Below are 23,050 nucleotides of genomic sequence, written 5' to 3'. Positions count from 1 at the left end.
TTCTGTTTTCAAATGTATTTTCCAGAGTGGATCACTAAAGGAGCCAGAGCCAAACAAAATCCCACCTCAGCGACCACCACCTCAAGGTTGTTTACAGTACATTCTCGACTGTAATGGCGTTGCAGTAGGACCAAAACAAGTCCAGGCTACTTAGATAATTGAGACCAAAAGCAAGGGTTAAAGCAAAAAATGAAAAGAGGGAAAAAAAAAAAAATTGAAAGAAAAGAAACAAACAATCTTAATGCAACCATCCCAGTTTTGTTCAATTTGCCATTGTTTCAGTGCTGACCTGGACTGTGTTTTTTCTATGCAGTGTCAACTCTCCCGTCTGGTTGTTTCCTTGTTCCTGTCTGTGCGTGTAATGCTTTCCAACCTTCCTCTGTAAAACTTGTGATTGCAGGGCTGCTGTCAACAGTGTACAAAGAATGTGCCTCTCTAGAGCCCAGTGCCACTGTACATCATGGATGGTTAGACAGTATTTTTGGAGTATTCTATATCGTTCAGTAAAATTCCCCCGAGGTGCAAACCACCGTCCCTTTGCTTACTCTGTGAGTGTGTGCACACTGTACTCATAGCCTTTATTTTTCTGTGCGTGTGCATGACCAATAGGTAGGTGATCCAGATATATTTTTAAAAGTCTATATTAGGATTTGCTAGTGAGGCTTTTTATTTATAATTTTATAAAGTTTATTAACCTTTGAGTTTTACTTATACGCGAGTGGAAGTCTGCTATTTTCAGTGACTCCATAAAATACGGTTCTTCCCAAGGAATATTTAAAATATCTTCTATTTTACATACTGGTATTCATATTTTTAGTAATTCTGCATTAAATTATTAGCTACAAAGCTATGTAAATGGGCCACCTATGTGCAATATCTCAGTGAAAGTGTGAGTATTTAATGTATCCTATTTCAATTAAGTAGTACCTTTTGTTGTCATTCCGAATTAGTAATCTATGGAGATTTTTAATGAAAACTAATGCAAATACTTCCAAAAAAATCTTATACTTACCTAAGATTTAAATCCCAGGGTATTTGGTGAGAAGTACCTCAAGGACTGTTAAACTTCCTGTAAGAGCTCATTTCATTTCAAACACTGAGAAGTGAGGGGATGGCAGACCAAGGTACCTTTAACCAGCTGAGGCTCCTGGGTTAGAAAATGCAAGACAAAAATGTCAGCAGTTTTCTTTACCAACTCAGGTCTCCTATTTTACACCTACAAGTATCCCGAGAGCTGTAAAGAAAATCCAATCCTGACGTTATCCACATAAATAGGGTTTGTAAGAACTGCTTTGACATCAAACATGCAAAAGGACTTGAGATGCCTGACAACTGCTAGATTTTCTGTAGGCAAATTCTTTGTGATTTTTACTTAAGTGATTTCTAATGTGATGTTGTGAGAGCTCCACAGGCAGGCAGTTAATCTGCTGTGAGAAATCTAGCCTAGAATCACAAGCTGCACACTGCTGGCATACCAGAAAGCTTAGTTGCAAGCGAGCCACAAAACTATAATTTTCATCTTGAATATGTACAAAGATGAGTAGTGGCCATTAGTTTAGTGCAAACAATTATGTTTAAAGGGAAAACAGCCTGATGTTCTACGTCTGTTTTCCCTACAAACACTGGAAAAAGTTATCAGTGAGTCTCATCATTCTTAGTGTTTCTTTTATTCGTACGAGCTGGCTGGTAAGATGAGAATTAAGGTATGCATTATTAGCTATTTAAATGTTTGTGGTAAGTGCTACTGTTTACTACCTATCAGTAAATTACATTAATATTTTGCTTTAGTGATCAGCATTTGTCTGGGTCAGTGATCGTTCCAACGATGGCATTGGCTATTTTGTTCTCTATTAAGGAAATTCCACCTAGAAATCAGGTTCACAAATCCTTACCTCCAGACACCCTAAAAGTGAACAAACCATACTGCCCTGGGGTGGAGAACTGAATCTGATGACTGATTTTCCTTTCAAGCAGTTGGTATTTTTTGCATGGAGTAGTGCCAGTATTCACAAGTGCTTTTCACACGACATTTGTGCGTTGTGTGTGTGCAGAAGACCTGGGTGTCTCAGACAGGATTCCAGCCTGTTCCCTGGGAAGGATTCGCAGGGGCACACACAATTCCTACATCCCACAGCCAAGAAACAAGCCACGATGTCTCTCTGCATGTCAGCATGCTTAGGTGCAATATTGTGGGTAACAGGGAACAGATGTTTTACAGTGTAGGCTTAATGTTCAGTTCTGTTGAGTTATTTTTGGTAAAAGTTTCTTTCATGATTGTTGCCTTTTGTACAACCCAGCTGCAAGAAAGTGAGCAAACGCTGGAAATGTGACAGCAGTATATCTTTTATGTGAAATCTCTTGTACAGCTTAATGTGCAATAAAAGAAAGTTATATCTGTCTTCAGTGTAAAGTTTCTGGCATTCAAGCCTGTACGTACAAGTGGGGGAAAGAAACCTTTCTGGTTTTCAATACTGAGTGAAAGGAGACTAATAAGAAAATGCTCCTTATTAAGATGTTGCAAGACCATGTTATCACCTTCAAATATTTCCTACAAAAGTGGTTCAAATTAATAAACAATGAAGGCACATTCCTTAACATTCAGTACGTGCTATTTATCTTTCTACACCACAACACGCTGCTACAACTGTGTTAAAACTTACTGAGGCATTGGCACATGCTGTCCTCACACACACACACTGGAACCTCATGCACTAAGGGGAAAGTTAACTATAAAGGCAATTTAAAACCAAACAGAAATCATGTATTGCAGCAATACATCCAGATACGAAGGGTTTCTTTTAGAGACCTGAGCAGATTAAGTGTTTTACTTGTGCTAAATATCTATGCAAGACTAAAAAACTCCCAGATATCCAGAAGGTCTTGCTCAGTTACGTTCTGTGATATTTACAACAGCTCTGATCCTGAGTGAAGCATTATACAAACAAATACTCAGAATTTCCCATCCTTTCTCCCCTAAAGTCAGGTGTCCTGAGTGCATTTTCATGTGCAAGAGTTCAAATTCAGTTATAACAACCATCAGTCCAGAAAACCCCAGTCAGACCTGGGAACTGAGATAAAAGCAGCAAGCCCTGATGTCTGACACAGCACTATTTCAGTCAGAAAGCAGAAAAAACCCCACTGGATGATGCTGTAGCATCTTTCAGCCATGGATTTCACAGCCTGAGTCTCTCCTGCACGTTGTAGTTTCACGCTTCACGCAGTAGTTTGCCAGTAAAGTGCCTTCCTGGTAAAGAATTAGTAATGACTTTCTTGTGTTTCTTGTAATGTTCTTGACATATCTCACTAAGGGGTTAAGTAAGTTATGAAAATACTTTCAACCAGCCAGAAAATTTCAGCATGAAGTTGTTATACTGCTATAAGAGTGAATCTTAGAGGAATATTACAGAAATGATTTTAAGACTTTGGAGGAAGAAAACTGCAATAACTCCACAGAAAATAGTGAATGTCTTGCTGAAATAGGTATTACTGCTGTGTTCAGTTATCTCACAGCCTCTCCCTGCCTTGGGCCAAAGCTATTCTGGGGGTAACTCCATTGATTTGATTTGAAGTCAGTACCTGGGATAGACTGGGTGCTATTTAGCAATTCTAAGGCTGATTCATAGGGGCTCCAAGCAAGTTCCTAATGTACCAGGTGTGAATAGTGCTGTTGCCTCCATGCAAGCGCAGTCCTTGTGAATAGACTTTTGCCTCGAAAGTAGCGTTAATCACGTTGGAGGATGATTTTAAAGTGTTGGATATGAAGTCTAAATAAGGCCTCTTTGCAACTATAACATTATGAAGTTTTTCTTGTACTGAACCTAGGGGGCCCAGTGCAACCCCAAGGAATGCAATCCCAAAGCCAGGAGCCATTGCAGCCCCAGCGCGTGTTCCCCGCGGGGCAGGCAGCAAAGCCCGCAGCCTCGCAGCCCCAGCGGCCGCCCGGACCCACCACCCAGCAGCCACGGCCCCAGGCCCAAGGTCCTCCCAGCTCCAGGTTATCAAAGGAAGCAGAGCCACAGCCCCAGCCAGAGCCACAGCCTGCGCCACAACAGAAGCCTCAGTCTCATCCGCAGCTTAAGTAAGAGTCGCTTTATCCATTCCTTTTTTCTCCTCGTGGCACAGATTTCGTGTAACTGGGATTTGGGGGTTGGTCTAATAGTCAGGGGAAGAGTGTACATGTTGTTCCCTAGTTTAAAATGAGGTTAAATAGTTCAAAAAGCTTAATCTCAGCTAATGGAGTAAAGTAAGCCACTGTCATTAGTCCTATCCTAAGCGCTGCACAAAATTTCATCTGCCAGTTGTGCAATTTCAGCCAGGTCTGAAAAAGCATCATCTTTCTTGTCTTTGTTTCCTCCTTTTGGTGCCACTGACTCATGGACTGGGTGTGCTGTCAGCCTGCACTCCAAGAGGAAGTCTTATCTAGCTCAACTTTTAACCTTGCAGTCACTGAGACAACAGATTTCGTTTCCAAAGGCCTGTCTCAGGCACAATCCAGGCTGGATAATGTTGGACAGTGGCTGCCAAGTTGGTTCTTTATGCTGCCCTTGGTTGTGCAGGGGATGTGCTCAAGCCCTGCCCAGAGAAGGCTGCACAAAACTCAAACAAAAGTGGTTGTCCCACTTCTGGAAGATTCCTTACTCATTTACCTGCATCCAGTAAGGAATGTGCAAAGGGTTCCCCCTCAGAGCTCAAACCCAGCCAGCAGAAACCTCAGGGAAGGCATCAGCAGAGGTTTGCAGTTTTCCAGCACAGCAGCCCTGGCACAACTACTGCCAGGAGAATCTCAGACACATCTCCTTAGTCTGGTATGTACAAAGACATGGAGTCTTTGTTTCCTCCAGGGAACACAGATCCCCTTGTTCCACCCACTCCTGTGCTAACACCAGTGGGAAACACCCCTGGGTCCTCCCCTGAGCCCAACTCAGTGCCGAAGATATGCTGGATGACAATGTGCAAAGAGGACAATATTTCCCTTGCCTCCCTGGGACAACGTATTTCTTTATTCTGTTTTATAATCATAAGCCTCAAATTGATTCGTCCATCCTTTAAATACACATAGAGAATAGAGAGGTGGGGTTTTTAAGCAAGATGGAAACTAGTTTATGGTTTGAAACTTAACTTGACAACTTGTGGCGTTGAGGAAAAGCAGCTAAGAACAGTTACAGAAGGACTCTGCCACATGCTGGTTCCCAGCTTTCTTCTTGAAGCTTTTTGTTCACATCTAGATTCATTTTTCTCTTCTTCAAATGGAAGAGCCTCTCTTTAAAACACAATAACAAAGGAGAAATGAAAGTTTTTAAGATGTAAGCCATAATAAGAGCAGCTTTTCTAACTTTCAGAAGCAGTTCAGGTCCACACCAAAGCTCAGATCTCCTGCCTGTAGGATTAACTCTATTTGCATGTGTATGCTTTGTATTCACCCACATGCTGTTGCCTAACCTGTATGTACATGTTATTAATCTGTGAATAAATATTTAATTAGGCTACTTATTGTGTTACTAATCAAGTCAAGTGCTGCTTCCCACCCTCCCTCTTTCAGTGAGTACAAACAAACATTTATCAGTCTATTCTCATTAGCACAACTATAATTTATGAAAAACCTAAAATGCCTGCAGCACTGTTTGCTGTACATTATTAGTTTAGAAGTAGAGAAGCTGCAAACCATGAAGAGTCTGAGACAATCTGCATAAGGAAAGTGCTTCAGTTTTACTAGAGCCAAAACTGAAATCTGTTGTACTGAGATAAAAATGAAACCAGGTAACTCATTTTACCAGTGTAGGGATGTCTTTGTAAAAAGCTGATAACTCATTAATGTGTTCTATTTAAATTCAAGCCTATTTTTAGATGTTATTTTATCTGACAAGTCATGAGTTAAAGTTTTAAACTTTAGCTATTTTCCTTCTTGTTTTCCTTGTAATATTTTTCATGCTTATGGGAACTTGCACAAAAGTTACATGATAGCACTAAGGATGGAGTAGCATTGCCAGGCACTGCCTATAGACAAGAAAAAAATATGTCTGGTTTGAGGTATTTTTTTAAAGATATAACGTCTTTAAGCCTCTGGTAAGGATCTAATACTCAATACATATAGACAAAGGGAGAGCACGCTGCAATTTAGGATTCAAACTCTTGTAAAACACCTGATTTTTCTCTGTGCATAACTGTTTGCAGCCTAACCAAAACCCAATTATTAATCACCCCTGCTGGGTTGTGATTTGAATTTATAGCCAGCTCCACATTTTCCTCAAGCTGTAATTCACATCATCCAATTCAGATCTGTGGAAGGAAAACAAAACACCAGTGTGTTCCTTAAAATAAGTATTACCCTCAAGTCTCACTCTCAAGTCGGGGTGCAGCAGGGAATGCTGTGTGGGACCTAACTGTGGGGTACAAAACTGTGGGGTACAAAACTGTGGGGTACAAAACTGTGTGCTCCATAACCCTACTGCTGGTGGTGAAAGCCCATCCTTGTCCACGTCTCAGGGACAATTTCCCCTCTGCTCATCACTGATCCAAGTGCTCGGGGGGTGGAGGCTGGGGGCCGATGTGACCATGCAGAACCTGTTGTGCTTGTGTCTTGCAGCAAGTCGCAGTCCCTGACCAACGCCTTCAGCTTCACAGAGTCCTCCTTCTTCCGGTCGTCTGTGAACGAAGATGAGGCGAAAGCTGAGACCATCCGGAACTTGAGGAAATCCTTTGCTAGTCTGTTTTCTGATTAGCCAGCTTCATGTACACCTGAGATAGTCCGACACCGCCGTGAATGTCCCATAGGTTTTGTTCTCCCTGTGCCAGTACCCTTCTCTACTGTGCTCACTGTTGTACCAAGCAATATGTTAAACCTACAGAAACACAAATAAATAGCAGGAGGACTTTGGTGAGTGAGGTCCCACCCAGGAACGTGTAAAAACATCTGTGAAGAAGGAAGGGTTCCATTGCTCCCACAGAATGTCCAATTCTAAGGTCCTTATCCATTGTAATATTGTGGCCTTACTGTGACTGAAGTATATAATCCTATTTGAGACTCCTTTGTAGAATTGTGTTAATAAAGCATTGAGGAATGGGTTTCTCCTCGCTTTGCCCATTTCCAATGCATTGCAATGCATGTGTATTTTGTGTGTAAATGTTTTGTACTGCAGAAGTATAGTCTTGACTTGTTCTTGCCTCCCAGATTCAGGAGGCGATTCACACTGACATTCTTGTCAAGTCACATAAATAATGTGAGAAATTGAAGCAGTTTCTTCCTCCTTATCCAACCCTTCCATCAGCTGGTTGTAGACTTCTGATGTATTGCTGGGAGTTATCAGTACACTAAATGTCATAAATAGAGTGTATATGTACTACTGTATCTCCATATGTCTATTTAAATAATTTATTTCCAAACTGTAACCATAACTGGGTTTAGTTGCAAAGAATATGCATGATGTTACCCTTATTTTTGTGAACACCTTCTAATAAATGTAAAGTCCCATGCCTGATTTAAAAAAATGTCCTCTACAAAGCTTGTTTCAACATCAATATATATTGTCTATTTTGACTGATATCAAGAGGGTAACTTTATGATTATAAAATATTTGGACACAAACTACAGCTGTAAGAAAATAAACTATCACAATGAATTCCTTTGTTGAATCAGCATTGTAAAAAAAAACACCCTATAAATTGTAGGAATCACATTTACATTTTCTACTGAGTTATGTCTTTTAAAAATATTTCTCTGACTTGTCCTAACAGAATTCATCCCAGACTTTGAGGTAGTAGCAGCAGTTTTTAACAGAAGTTTTCTGAATCAAACTGAAGCTTGTTACTAATCTCTAGACCATCCATTTCCAAAAGATTTTCATGTCATTCTGAATCTCTTATCATGAATCACATGCAATCCTTGCCAGGAAACAGTGCTAACAGAGGAAACAAGAAAAAATACCTGTAATATTAACATGGCTGAGGGAGAAAAAGAGCAACACCGTGGTCACTTAAAAACCCTCTGGGATTTGTAGTGGCTTTGTAGAGACACCTCTGTTTGCCTCAGAAATTTTAGCTCTTGGAGATGTGGTAGTTGATGGAGCCTGGGTAAATCACAAGCACCTTTTGATGACACAAATCCTTTCAGCAGTCTTGGGTTCCTCTGGGTGCAGAGCCCGGGAGGTTGGCAGTGAACTGTGGAAACTTTATTGTGCAGAGGTGTCAGAACTGAGCTCGCACAGGAGCACCTGATGGCTCTGCTTGTCAGCAGCCTCAGCCAGTGACCTCAGCACACGTTTTTGTTGGAAAGTGGGCAGCTCCAGGGCCCCCAGGAAGCACAACTGGCCCTTGTGGGACTGACCACAAGGACTGGCCTGGGGCCAGAGCTGAAAGACCCTGCCCAGAACAAGGCCTTAGGTAAAGTCCACAATGAATTTCTGGGTGAGTTTGCTCTGCAGCGATGGAAACGTTGGATCACCGCCCTCTGTGAGGTGGGATCTCAGCCCCCCATCTCTACAGCAGCCCTTGGAGAAGATCTCTGACTGACAACTCTCTTTTCTTTTAGGATGAATGCACTGTGGACAGAAGCCTGTAGTTTAGCTGATGAATTCTCTGGCAAAACATAATGCTATAACTCTTTTTATTAATTATTAGTTCATGAATATCAACTAGACTTCGATTTTTTTTAAGCTTTGTCCCCTTCCTGCCCCCCCACTGGATTGAAACACCCTCCACGAGGCTGCAACAACAACCCTGAGCACTTGGAGGGCCTTTCATGTCTGAGAAGCACTTTGCTTTTAGATTAGAAAGATTAATCAAAGTTGCTAACGCAAATTAATTACTGCTACAGAGAAAGCATAGTAATTATGCATAGTTTGGCACGGTTCATGATTAGTGCATGCCTGGTTTCAGCAATATTTAGTACAATATGAATTACAGGTACTTCATTAGTCCAGGCCCCAGATTTCGACTCGAGGCAAAGTTTCTTGCTCATATAAAATTCCCTCCCACCCCTTCCTGGGAGAAAACGGGTTTCACTACAGCCTTTGTTTTACCATCTGGAAGACAAAAAAGAAAGAAAGGGGAGAAAAAAAGCCAGGGAGATGATGCAATCCGAGCTGCCTGGTGTTTCCTCCCACACAGTGTGCAGAACACGCTGCCTCCCCGCAGTGCCAGCGCTCCCCGGCCCCGCGAGCGTGCCAAGGAGTGTCACACACAAGCTGCTGCACGCTCCCCTCCCCGGGCTCTGCCTCTTGGCTAAGGCATCTCTGAGCAATCTGTAACACACCTCCGAAATAGAATCAGGGGAAAAAAAAAAAAAAGGTTTTATGGAGGTCTGTTCAAGCTTTGATTGTCCGTTTTGTCTCGCTCCTCAGAGGGGCTGCGGTTCGACTTCGCGCGCAAGGCCTGAGCACCCAGTTATCCCATGGGATGCTGTGGAGGGAATTCCAGTGGGAATATGGGTGTTTGTGGTGGCTCATCGCTGTGAGCCCCAGCCTGCGAGGACAAGGGCTGTTCTTCACTGGCACCTTTCCATGCAGAGGCACCTCCTGGTGCCACAGGTTTCTGTGCACAGCACTGCATCTTTATTCGTCTTCCACTTAAAAATCAGGAAATCATAAAAGCTACAAGAGCTACTAATCAAGTTTAGTCTTGAGATTGAGATGGAGCCGTTTTCTGACCATTAGGCCTGAAGCCAGTTCAAAACTCTGAAGCAGATTTCAAGAGATTGTAATTATGGTCGAGGTGACTAATCCAGCTTTGAAACAACCACTGACTCTCCGGTAAAAATTAGTCAAAATAGCACTAAGGTACTTTGTAAACACTGTGTGTGCTTTGCATACTTCCTACCTCACAAAAACAAAGCCCCTTCTCCGAGCCAGCGCTGGCTCAATGAACGGATCACGTACAGGGAAGCTCCTATTTACGAAATTGGGAAAGGCCCTGCAGTTGTCTGGGCACTGACAGGGCTCTTGCCACTCTTTGGCTGAATACTGCAAATAAATTTCCTGTTGTCCATCCACAGCAGGGATGCAGGGGGCTGGATGTGTCAGTAACCAGGATCCACAGGGCTGAGATGGGATCTGTGGGCAGGATGGACAGGGCATGCAAAAAGGGGCCAGTGGTTGGGACCGAGTTTCCTTTTCTGTCTGGGCACTCAGCCGTCTCATCCTTTGTGACACAGAATCCCAGAATATTCTGAGTGAGAAGGGACCCCCAAGGATCACCCACTCCAGCTCCTGGCCCTGCACAGGCACCCCAACAATCCCACCCTGGGCATCCCTGGCAGCGCTGTCCAAACGCTCCTGCAGCTCTGGCAGCCTCGGGGCCGTGCCCATTCCCTGGGGAGCCTGGGCAGTGCCCAGCACCCTCTGGGGAAGAACCTTTCCCTGAGATCCACCTAACCCTCCCCTGACACAGCTCCAGCCGTTCCCTCAGGACCTGGTCACTATTCCAGCGTGGAATAAGAAGCAACTTAACTGTGCTCTGCCTTTCCACTTCCCTGGCCAAGCAAAGCTGTTCAGCAAGACAGTGCTGCAAACAACGAACCACTTGCAAATTTTGATCCCTAGCAGAGTTTATTTTTCCATACCAAAAGTCGCTAGAAGTGATTTTGGATTCAGAGCAATTTAAGAGACATCATCTAAACTGTCACACATGTCACCACAAATGAGTTTCACTTCTGAATGACAATACCTGTCTCCAACGTGGAAATGCTTTTTCTTACACATGCACCTCTAAACAAGCAAAAATTTTTAAGATGCTTTTTAAAATCTCATCTCAAAAGATTCAAAATAGGTACCTAAAATTAGCGATTCGTTTTCCAAATGCATATTCAGTTATGCAAATAAGCAGCCAAATTTGCAAAATCCCATCATTTTCTCTAATTCCTCCTCTTTTTCAAGGAAGAACATTCCACCTCAAGATGATACTTTACATCAAGTTCCATGAAGCATTGATTTACTCCTCTGTAGTTAAATTATTGCAGCTCAAAAATTAACTCAAGATCAAGAAAGATAATAAAATAAAACTTTTTTTAAAAAGAGAAAGAATTTAAATAATATTTAAAGTATCAAGTCACTTCTCTAGATTTAAAATAAGCCAAGAAGAACAACAGAAACAACATCCCTCCCATCTCACATTAAGATAGCCCAGGAGAGACAAGTTTGGGGGTTTTTTAACCACAAATTACAACACAAAAAATTAGAAAGAGGATCGATTTAAGCAAAACAAAATAAAATGAACAGACTTTGTGGTTTTTACTGGGCTTGAAGTTTTAACTTCTTTTAGCAGTGGCATTGCTCAGCACTTCCAAGGGTGGATGTGGGGTTTAAAGACTGATCCACATCACATTATCTGGCACCTGGGTTTCCCAGGACAGGCTGTGTGTGATGGAGGAGCAGGTCCCTGGCTTTAGGGCTCAGACTTTGTCCTATAAGAGTGATGGGAAGAGGGTAAAAGAAACCTCCCAATGAACCACATTCTCCTTCAAGGCTTTATAAGCTCTGAGGAATAATATTTTTATCTGAAAGGCAAGATTTTGGGTTGTTGTTATTGCCCTGCACTGACCTGTACTTCCCAACACCATGCAGACAGCCACAGTAAATAGCAAAAAAATAAAGCTGCTCATGTTCTTCTCTTGCTTTTTTCACTAGGAATGAATCTTTGGTAAAAAAATCATGCAGATTTATAAAGCACCTCCACTGGCACTGCAAAAGAACTGTTGTCTCTCCAGATGAGAAAGAAAAGAAACAAGTGGTGCATGTGGGCTGCTATTTAACTCTGTTTTATTTTGGGAGCTACCTCTCAGAAGTCTGTTACAAGTGTTTGAGTGACGGGCACTTTTCAGAGGTAAGGACTTAAAATTACCCAGCTGGATCTGCTCCATCACTCACAGAATGTCTGTAGTGCTGAAGAAACTCGGGGTAGTGCTGATTAAAACTAACAAGAGCTGTGCTTCATTAGTGTGCCCTGCGCCCTTCGGAGGCTGCAGCAGCGCCTAAAGAGGGGGTTTCATTTTCCTGTCACTCACAACAGCCAAGGTGATCCCCCAAAGAATTCATGTGGGTTAGCAGTTCTGTTTTAAGGAAAAGCAAGATGCTGATGCTTCTTTTCCCCTGGCCCTCAGGTATTTCACATAAATTCTGCTGTTGAAGTCTCCTTTTGTGGGCAAAACTTTTTCAGGTAATCTAAGTGTGAGAGAAGGAGACATTTATTGAATTCACACCTTCTGTAATAAAATAAGAGCATCTCACAGCCTTTCTCCTAAAATGCCTCCTCCCCTGAAATCAGGAGTAGTTTTAACACACAAAGAAAGCAGAGGGGGCAAAGCATCCTCACTCTGAGTGCAGCAGCCATGAGCCAACACCTCTGCCAGGGCAGCTGCAGATCTGCTGTACAGATCTCTGCAAGTGGGGATAATGTAAATCCTGCAGATGGGCCCTGGAAACAGGAGATTTCCATCCTGCCTCTATCATCACTGAACACTTCAGACTCTGAGCTGCTTCAAGCCCAACTCCTGCAGCCTCTGCTTTTTTTCCCATTTTCCTTCCTTTACATCCCACGAGCCCGGGGAATCTTGAGGCAGGTTTTCCCCATGTACAATTATTTTTTACCCTCAGTCACAAACTCCAGCAGCCTCATGCAGGAAGAAACAGGATGTGCCACAAAAACACTGCCACTGGAATTCAGTGTGCAAACAAACGGTGCTGCCAGGGTGACACATCAGCTCCCAGTCCACGGGAGATTTGCCTCACACAATAGATCCACCAAACAGCTCCGAGGGCCAGATTTTTAGCTCGAGAGAAAGGAAATGTTCCTTTCCTCCCCTCTCCTCGTGGGGAAATGGAAATTAGTCACTCCCTACCCACCAGCTGAACCAGGGCTAATTGCTGCCTAGAAATGATGGTAATTTGGAGCTGTGCTGAGCTGCTGCCGCTGTGTTTGTCCCGGTGACAATTTCAATAAATTAGCTGGCAGTGAGGGCTGGAGGCTTCACCTCACAGCTCCTGGGGAGCTGGGGGGTGTTTCCACACGGAATGGATTCCACCTCTGTTATTGTTACCACACAACCCCAGCCACACACTCATCTTTTAACACCCCTGAAAGTGGGAGTTGCTGTCTGCATCCAGCGTGGAAAGGGGTTTGCTCATCACCTGCTGGAGCTGTAACAAATTTGGGTGTATGGAGGAGACCTGTAATTTAAAGGCCTCTGCCCCACCTGCTGTGGGAATGTCTCTGAACTAGGATCAAGGAAGCATTCTTTTTCTTATTTAGATGGTTTTTGTCTGTTTGCAAGTCATGACTTAATCTGTTAAAAAAGCTGAAATGGTTGTTTCAAAAGCACAGTGTCTCAATCTCTTCTGCCCTTCCACTGACGTTCACTTCCAGGTGAGCACCACACTACATTAAATATTCCTTTCCTCAGCTTTGTTCTAGGGTACATTTCTGAAGACATTAGCATTTTTCACACCTTTTTTACTAGAAAGGGAAAGTGTGTGCATTGACTCTGGGCCACGGGGAGCTGATGTAATTCCATGGCAAGAAGACTCCTGCTGCCCTTAAGAATGTCAGTACAAGTTCTGAACTGACTTACCCTCCTCTGGAATAATTATGCATTCCACTCTGGCACACTTCATCATGCAATTCTCCTGCTTTGTAGATTACATGTCTTGAGGAGGTACAAAAGGGAAGAGCAAAGACTGGTTTATTTCTATACATGCATCTCACCAAATTATATACACACACACCCCTCAAACGGGACTTTTAAATGTAAAATTATGTGAGAATGCACAGAATTATTTAATATGTTCATTAAATACAGGCATCCTTTCATGCATCAAGGAGGTGCAAGCATCTCTTGGGAGGAACACAGCGAGCAAGGGGAAAAGATATTGTTAAATTACAATGGAACAAGCTGAAACTTGCTCAGCTTAAACAGCCCACCCTCAAACTGCAAAAAGCCAAATTTTGCCCTCAGCAACTTCTGAAAAGCAAAGTGCCTTCAGTGGATTTCTGTGAATTTAACTGTCTAGAGTCTCCAGCCACATCAGAATGCGTCTCCCTGATCTGGGAGATAGCAGAGCTCAGCCTAGGAAGTCTTTGGAGAAGAGACCACTTGGCAATCCCACAGAGCATTAAATGTTAGCACAGGATGCAGCTGGGCTGAGAGCTTGGATGGATGGATGGGAGGGGTGTTCACAGCTCAGAGGTACAGTAAATGTCCCTACCAAGGAGGTTTTAGGATGCATTTCATAGCCTACCTCTCTCTGACTACAGCAAAACCTAAAATTGGGTTAAAAAAAACCCAAACAAAAAACCCCAAAACCAAACAAAGCAAAAAAAAAAAAATCAACCCCCAAAAAAAGCTTCCCCCCAGCCAAAAAACACCTTAACCAAAACAGACAAACAAACAAACAAACAAAAAACTAAAGCGAAAAGAAAACCCATCAAACTGGAGGCTTAATTGGCCTCAGTCCTCTTTACAAATAGCAGGTAGCAAAAGCTGACTGAATGAAAGCTGAATTCAACCTGAATTCAGTTCTGACAAATGGGAATAACAGATGATTATGTCCAAGGACTAGAGAGCAGGTCAGGTTTTAGACTGAAGACACAAAAATGGGTGTTGGTAGAGCCAGCAGCAACACCCTGGGAATGGCTGAAGTCACTTGGACTCTTGTTCCTCAGGCCAAAGTCAGGAAGGGGATTTTTGCTCTTCTTTCAGAGGTATTTTGCTGCATCCTCTCGAGGTGGAGATCTTTCAAATCAACATTTCTTTCTGACCTTCAGCACATCATGCGAAAAACTTGGCAGCAAGGGCACTGAACTCTATCCAGTGACACATAAAGGACTTAAGTGTTTCATTTTTAACTCTCCTGGAACATGAATTCCACTCTTTAAAAACACAAAGCTTTTTTTCAAAAAAACCCATTCCCATAGACTGGTGAGTGATGCTGAATGCAAAATCTCTGTGTGTTCCTGCGGGATGAGGGTGGGACACGGGTGATGTGTGTGGAAAATCTGCATCTAAAAACAATACAAAAGACACACAAATGTCTTCAGTTCTCATTTAATCCTGAGGTTCACATAAAGCAACAAGTCCATGGAAGGACAGGGGATAACTGAGGCTCCTGTACCTGTATTTGTATCTGAATTTCCCTGTTTAAAACTTGTGGATTGAAAACCAAAATCAGATTTTCTATGGGTGGCTCATATTTAGGATGGGAGCAGCACACAGATTATATTCACAAAATACAACTCTTCCTTATTTTTAAGCTTATTCTCCCAATTAACACGCTAAAGACCTCATTAATGAACATTGAAAAAAGGCCAGCATTTCCATTAAGCTGAAAATTTGTGTGTTAAGTTGCTAAACAGTGATGGGTTTGTGCTCCCTCACACAAATGGCTAACTGAGAATGCGTAGCAAGTTCAAGCTTGAAATGAGTTTTTTTTTAAGCCACCAGTACATAACACTAAACATGATTTAATAATGGAAAGACTGGCACAACCTTAAAGGAATATCATCAAGTAGGCAAGGTATGCTTGTGACTTATTATAAAACAGTTAAATCGAGTCGGAAGCATAATCCAGATTCTTTACATAATTATGGCAGAAGGGTGTGGAAGAAGGAATATCAATTATTTTTTAAACTAGAGAGCTTCTAAAGTAAAACAAGCAATACACTGATCTCCCATTTCCCTCAACTCTCTCGAAAATGTCATTTTTCATTTACATTAATGTTATAGCCAATTTAAAAGCCAGCTTAACATTTTGCTGGCACTGAGGGGCTTTTTTGGGTTTTTTTTTTTGGTTTTGTTTTTTTTGTTGTTGTTGTTTTTTGTTTGTTTGTTTTTTGTTTTTTTGGGGTTTTTTATGCAGAAATTAGAATAATTGTTATCACAATTCTTGCCAGGTCAGGCTTAACATTCTCAGGACAGTTTCTTCTCTCCTTGATCAAGCTGATCACAAAGTAAATGAAGCAGCATTGCTGGTCCTCGTTCCACTGGTAACAAAACATTGTGAACTCAGTCACACACAGAAATGACTTAATTAAAATGATACAATCTGATGCTGTGGACCAAATTAGAGAGGTGACTGAAAACGGAGAATTTGTTGGTTTACACTCAGTTGAAGCTTAAATAATTTCTGCTACAATTAAAAACCAGATCATTTTGTGCTGTTTGCAGTGTCAAGAACTACACACACATCCAAATATTGGAATCGTTTTCCACACTTGGAAGTGCTTTTGCTCTGGATTTCTGTGCATAGATCCATGGCAAAATACTGATATTTCCTCAGGCACCTGCCCCTTCAGCCTTTGAAGTTTTTAAACCTTTATTCTTCGCGATTGGGATTAGGGAACCAAAATGTGTTTAGTGCACGCTGGGTTAGGTCTGGGGAATGGAGAGCCCTTCACGGAGCTATTGAAACAAGAGGTGTGGCTGTGATTACCCGGAGATCTTCCGGTGATAAGGGCAGGATTGCATCAGCTCCTGGCTCCAGCGCCGGGGTGACTCAGCAATCCAGAGGAATTTGTTTCCATCTGCTTTCCGCTTGGGAGATGGAAAACCTTCACTGACAATTTCTCCTGAAACGCCCCGAAACGGGCAGCCCGGGGATGTTTCGGCTCTCCGGAGCAGCTCTCCAGCCTTTATTCCCCTCCAAGCCCCTGCTGCCATCCCAATCCCGGTGTTCGCTGAGCAGCAGCAGCAGGAAATTGGTGTGCAGGGCTCAGCAGCTGCTCCCCGGTGAGTTACGGGCTCACCGCTGCAAGTCAGTGCAGCACAGCGCAGGAAACTCCACTTTGGAACCAAAATGGAATTGGGAGAGCAAACATTCCTGGTAATTCTAGTGATTCATTAGTCCATTTTTCTTTTTCTTCTTTTTTTTCCCTGTGATTTTGGCATTCTCAAACCAGAATTTTGTCCATTCTCTAGGAGTCCAAAGAGAAAAGTAGAACACCTCAGAAAATTCTCATTAATCGGGAGTCTGTGTTTTGAGTACTACACCAAAGCACCATGATTAACAAAATTAACTATGTAAAATAGTTAATTAAAATACTAAAATATCTTTTTTTTAAATTATCCTCTCCTATTGCCATTACAGAGGGATTACTAAATTACATTGACCATTGGGTGGGCCCAGCAGGACAGGTCTGGGGGGTTTTCTCTTCTTCCCTCTAAGCAAAGAGTTTGCACCCATCACGTTAAGCCAGGTCAAGTTAAAGTTACTGTGGCTGGGCTGCCAAAATTTCTTCTGAAATGGGATTTTAGTTGTGGAAGCAGTGGAAAATGAATGCTGCTGTTCCTTTCCTCACAAGAAAGACTTTTGAAAAAGTGTGGGTGTTTGGGTTTGGTCTTCGCAGAATTGGTCAGTTTGCATTAGAAATAGAAGATTCAGGAAAATTTATACCTGTTCCTGGCCTGCCACTGAGCACAGGAGTTAAGACCAAACTTCAGGCAGTTCATACCTGAGCCTGGCCTTTACCCACATTTCTGCCTCACCTCTGACCATCAGCTCAGGCTGGCACCTCAGCTCTCAAACCTACAGCCCCCTCTGATTAAAACTGAGCCTTACTTTCCACTGAGTCCCTGCTTTCTAATATTTCAATCACTTCTGTGAGCACTGACAGGAGGCAATAGCAGTCTGTGCACACTTCAACGAGCTATCACAAGACTTGAATTTCGTCATCTGACTGTGACACAGCAGACATTTCCTTTGGGCTGTGTGATGTTTAAACAGTGGCCTCCAAGAAGTGGAAAAATCGAGAAGTTACATTTCCAGTTAGCCTCGTTCTTAGAGCAGGACTCTGGAAAATCCTGAACGGTTACAAACACATGGGAATAAAATTGGCATGGGCAAGCAAAAAGCCATTCATTTAAACCAATCAATCATTGTCACTGTTCATACAGTGCCCCAAAAAGCTCCCTCCTTCTCCTGAAACAGGAATTGCATTTTATAGGTTGTATTCATGATGTTAGGTGGGACTTCAGAACCATTTCTGAAGTCTGCCCATTTCCTTTGCATCGAGATCCGTAAGTCTGGAAAAGGCGATGAAATGCTGAGAAAGTCAAGAGCAACTTTTGTGCCCAGTTTGCACAACACAGCTCGAAAATACAATCCATCACCTAATCTAGAAAATATCTTCATGCCAGCTGTGGTTTTCAGCACCCTGCCCTTTTGAATCAGCATCCAAAGTGATTTAACAGCACAACTGATCAAAACCTCCGTTTTCACTGAGCTTCTGACACGCTTGCAAAGGGCCAAGTGATTTCCTGCTTGTTTAGCTGATCTGGCTGCAACAGTGCTGAAAGTGGTTTTGCAATAATTAAACTAATTTATGTCCATTTTGGAGGAGTTGGTCACTTTTTTGGAGTGGAGTGGGCTTTGAGGAGACTGGGTTACTCTGTGAGATACTGGCGCCCAATCTGCTGCTAAGGCAAACATTTTCTGTTCATAAAACCCAAACCAAAAGGAGCCCATTCACGACCCAATTGCCCTTTAATATCAAAGAAGGCTAAAAATCCTGTGTGTGCTGTAAGGAGGATTGGAGCCATAAAAGGCCCTAATGTTGCAAATTGGATTGCTGTCCAGCACGGGGATCATTTCCATTTTAAACAAGTGCAAGTGTGGGTTACTCTGTGCATTAATATTTCCCAAGGTATATTCACAGTGCAGGGAATACCCATTTCTCAAAGGCAAATACTGCTTTCTGTAATTTTCAAGATCCACTGAGAATTTCAGGACCAAAGAGGACCCAAAAGACAGAAGCCTCCTTTGTGATCAGCTCTCTTCTCTAACTGTTTTGCCAAAACCTCCTGAAAAGCAGGCGATGCCAGCTCTGAGCAGCTCTGCTGCTGTGCAGGAAGAGTGGCACTGATGTGAGCAGCAAACCAGAGCTCTCCTGTATTTGTTCTGTTGTGAAAGACACAAACCTCGGGGACCAAACGTCAGCAGAGATCGAGAAGCTCTGGGACCCTTCCCAGACAAGCCCTGGAGTGCAGCAGGTGAGCCCTGATGGGGTGTGGGGACACTCCCACTGGGTCCCTCTGTGGCATCCTGCAGCCAAGAGAACAGCACGGGGCCCCAGGTCTGAGCAAGTCCCTCCTGCTCCTGGAGAGGAAGAGGATTTTCCTAAAATAGGTTAAAAAATGAATAAAAATCAGTATGAGGTGCTGCCTGAGCAATGAAATATTTTTCAGCCTTATGCATGTATGTTCACCAGTTCTGTGCCTCTCACTCCAAAACTTACTTTTTGATCACCAAGAGAAAGGACAGCTCCCATCAGCCCCTTGCCTCCCAGGGCACACAATGTTTGCAATTAATTCATCTGTCATTGCACTCCGTGGCCTGTGTTATTTCTTACTCCAGCACGTCAGCTTTTATAACAGCATACAGCAAATGTGTGCCAAAACCTCCCTTCAGCAGAAAAGGCCCAAAGCAGACTTGGTCAGGATGCATTTTCCAAGCCTACTGCCGTCTTCTCACCTGAGATACTCTGGAACTCTCCTTTGGCTGCTGGCTTCCTGGTACTCATATAATTACCACAGATTTGGAAAGGGAAACTCACAGTGTAAATTTCTGTAAAAACACCAAATCACGATATTACAAAAAAAAAAGCAAAGAGAAGGGAAATTAGTAGGATATATTAATTAACTGGTCTGCTGCCTTATCCCTCCTGCAATGCCCAGAGATCCTGGAAGCAGTGCTGCTTGTGTAGAATTAATGATTTTCCACTCCCCAGCTGTTGCAGCCGTTCCACTGCTGGCTGGGCTGTTGGGAATGCATCCTTCACGTGTTACAGGTTCCTTGCACTCGCATTAATCACCAAACTCCCAGGCCTCACACCAGCCCAACAACTGCCACCACACCCAGCCCCACCAACGTCAGGCAAACATCTGTTACAACCTGTGTGATGCAAGCGCCGGGGAGATCGATTTTATTGATTTTGAGATGGCTACTCACTAACCCTAATTCATTTGTAAGTATTCGTAAGACTTTTCCACCCAGGTTTTGGATTTCAACCTATCTGCTAGAGCATCTGGCTGTTATTATGCCAAAGTGTAAAATATTACAGAAAAAGTGAAATAGGTGCTTCTTAAAAGATCAACACTGCGGATACATGGAACAAATCTCGACAAGGCAGCTTTCAGTTCTCCTTCAGTTTTAAAACACAGCTCCCTCTGAGTTACTACCGCGGCAGTCTCCGCTGTTCAATTTATTTCCTAAGCGCGGTTTCAATGCTGAGAAGCGAGGCCGCCCATCGCTTTGGGAGCGGGGATTTGTCCCCGGCGGCTCCGGAGGGACGCGCGCGGCTCGGCCCGGCTGCGCTCCCGGCCGTGCCCAGCAGGCGGCGATGGCGCCCGCCCCGCGCAGCGCGGCCGGGCCGGGCCGGGCGGCACCGCGGAGTCCCCGAACCGCATCCCACAGCCCGCACCCCGCATCCCGAACCGCCTCCCGCATCCCACAGCCCGCACCCCGCATCCCGAACCGCATCCCGCATCCCACAGCCCGCACCCCGCATCCCGAACCGCATCCCACAGCCCGCACCCCGCATCCCGAACCGCACCCCGCATCCCACAGCCCGCACCCCGCATCCCGAACCGCACCCCGCATCCCACAGCCCGCACCCCGCATCCCGAACCGCCTCCCGCATCCCACAGCCCGCACCCCGCATCCCGAACCGCACCCCGCATCCCACAGCCCGCACCCCGCATCCCGAACCGCATCCCGCATCCCACAGCCCGCACCCCGCATCCCGAACCGCATCCCGCATCCCACAGCCCGCACCCCGCATCCCGAACCGCACCCCGCATCCCACAGCCCGCACCCCGCATCCCGAACCGCATCCCACAGCCCGCACCCCGCATCCCGAACCGCATCCCGCATCCCACAGCCCGCACCCCGCATCCCGAACCGCATCCCGCATCCCGCATCCCACAGCCCGCACCCCGCATCCCGAACCGCATCCCGAACCGCATGCCGCATGCCGCATCCTGAACCGCATCCCGAACTGCATCCCACAGCCTGCATCCCAAACCACATGCCGCATCCCGCATCCTGAACCGCATCCCTGCATCCCAAACTGCACCCCGCATCCCGAACCACACCCCGCATCCCGAACCGCATCCCGCATCCCGCACCCTGCACCCCGCATCCCATACCCCGCACCCCGCATCCCCGCATCCCATCCCGCAGCCTGCAGCCCGCATCCTGCACCCCACGCCCCACACCCCGCATCCCATCCCGCAGCCCGCAGCCCGACCTGCAGCCCAAACCACATCCCGCATCCCAAACCGCATCCCGCATCGCACATCCCGCATCCCGCCCTGCATCCCGAACTGCAATCCGCATCCCTCATCCTGACCCACATCCCGAACTGCAGCCTGCATCCCAAACTGCATCCTGAAGCGTATCCCACATCCTGCATCCCACATCCCGCATCCCGAACCGCATCCCGCCCCACGGAGTGCTGCCATTCTGGTCCTGGAAGCCACCGGGGAGTCCCTGCATCCCGCACCTCTCTGTATCCAGCTCCTCATCGCCCCCGCAACCAGCCTCACATCCCAGCCCGCATCCCGCTCCTCATCCCACCCCCATCCAGCCCCGCGTCCATCACTGCATCCTACCCCACATCCAACCCCCCATCCCGCCCCCGCATCCCTCCAATCCCACTGCCCAGAGCCACGGGAACACCTCGAGTTATCCCAATGTCACACAGCAACAAACTCCTGTTGGTGCTTGTTCCAAACTCACTTAACATTAACAGCCCCAGCGCTATAAAAACTGAGCGAATGATCAAATTCAAACACAATTAATCATTTCCTCATTTTTCCTCTTTTGTTAGACTCAATTGGGCAGCCGTAGCTTGGAAACTTCCGTGTGCACACAATAAGAAATCATATGAAAAGGGTTTGCAAAAAAGAGGAAATAATAAGTAACAGAGAGAGAGCGGGCTACAAATAACTGAGTGACCTACAAAAATATTGCCAAATCATGCACCGTGTCTTACCTCTGATAACAAATTCCTTTGAAAGCGATTGCATTATTTTAAAAGCCTCCTGTAAAGGGAAAACCTTAGGTAGAACTCTAAATTAAAAAAAAATATGTACCCATCCAATTAAAAATTCCACGTTCAGTTCTTTGGCTGAGTACAAACACACACCACATTTCACTTTCTTTATTGCAGCTGCAGGAAGGAGATTTTTGGGGCTGTTCCTCCGGCCCTGACCCAAGTGCACCTCAGTGCCAATTCCCCCTGTTCACAACAGGGAGATGGAAGGGAAACGAGGGAACAGAAAAAGGGAAGCAGGGATTGGGGTTTTTTCCACCCATGGGCTCTGAAGCAGATCTTGGAAAGTTACAACTGCAGTTAAACTCAGAACTTTGGAGCATCCCAGCTGAAAGAAACAAACCCCATTTTTCTCACTTTTCCCCCCTGCAGTTTTGTGCATAGATTCTGTAATCCCTGCTTTAGAAGGATAAACACCTTCAGCACTGAGCCTCGTGTTAAGGGAATAACTCACCCTTGGGATGCAAGACAACTCAGCCCACATATGGCAGAGCAGGCCTGGGATTATCTTATACACACAGAGAGATACTCCTGCCAACACTGACACATTGCGCTGATTTATTTGCTGTGTGTTCTCAAATGGCACTGCAGCACTGCTCATCGGGGACTGGATTAAACAGGGAGTACCTCAGTAATGCACATTTGGTGTTTTAACTGGAGAGCCAGATTTGGGATCTTCTGGGCATATAGAGCTTAAATGTCATCATATGTTTTCCTTTCCTTTCTGAAACAGAACTCTAGCTGCATACGCATCGCAATAAAATATTTTTATCTTCCACGTGTCTTAAAAAGAGCATAATCCAGCCAATCCCATCACTAATGTAGAAAAAGTGTGGAGAGAAAATCAGTTTTCTCTGTCCTGAAGAGCTGAAATGCCTCTCTTCTGTATTTCAGTACACACTGGGGTGTCAGAAAACTCACAGGGAATTTGCAGCCCAAACCAGCAACCGTGTTCAAAGCCACCAGTGCTTAAAAGAATGAAATAGTAGGATCCATTTCTGGTATTTTCCCCCAAAAT

The 23,050-nt window shown here is 44.6% G+C and overlaps 1 protein-coding gene across 1 annotated transcript in view; it reads left to right on the top strand.

Moving 5' to 3' along the window:
• The window catches only part of SYN2 (synapsin II), a gene marked incomplete at both ends in the record, with an annotated part of 152,254 nt that extends 145,535 nt beyond the window's left edge, over positions 1-6,719 (top strand). The window contains 3 exons of the mRNA XM_082288687.1: positions 26-86; positions 3,823-4,078; positions 6,584-6,719. Coding sequence (XP_082144813.1) covers positions 26-86; positions 3,823-4,078; positions 6,584-6,719 — 453 coding nt within the window. The remainder of the gene's footprint in view (positions 1-25; positions 87-3,822; positions 4,079-6,583) is intronic.
• Positions 6,720-23,050: the final 16,331 nt, after the last annotated feature.

Source organism: Coloeus monedula, assembly GCF_965178545.1.
Source record: "Coloeus monedula genome assembly, chromosome: 11".
Classification (NCBI taxonomy): domain Eukaryota; kingdom Metazoa; phylum Chordata; class Aves; order Passeriformes; family Corvidae; genus Coloeus; species Coloeus monedula.
This window is presented reverse-complemented; position numbering and strand designations above follow the sequence as displayed.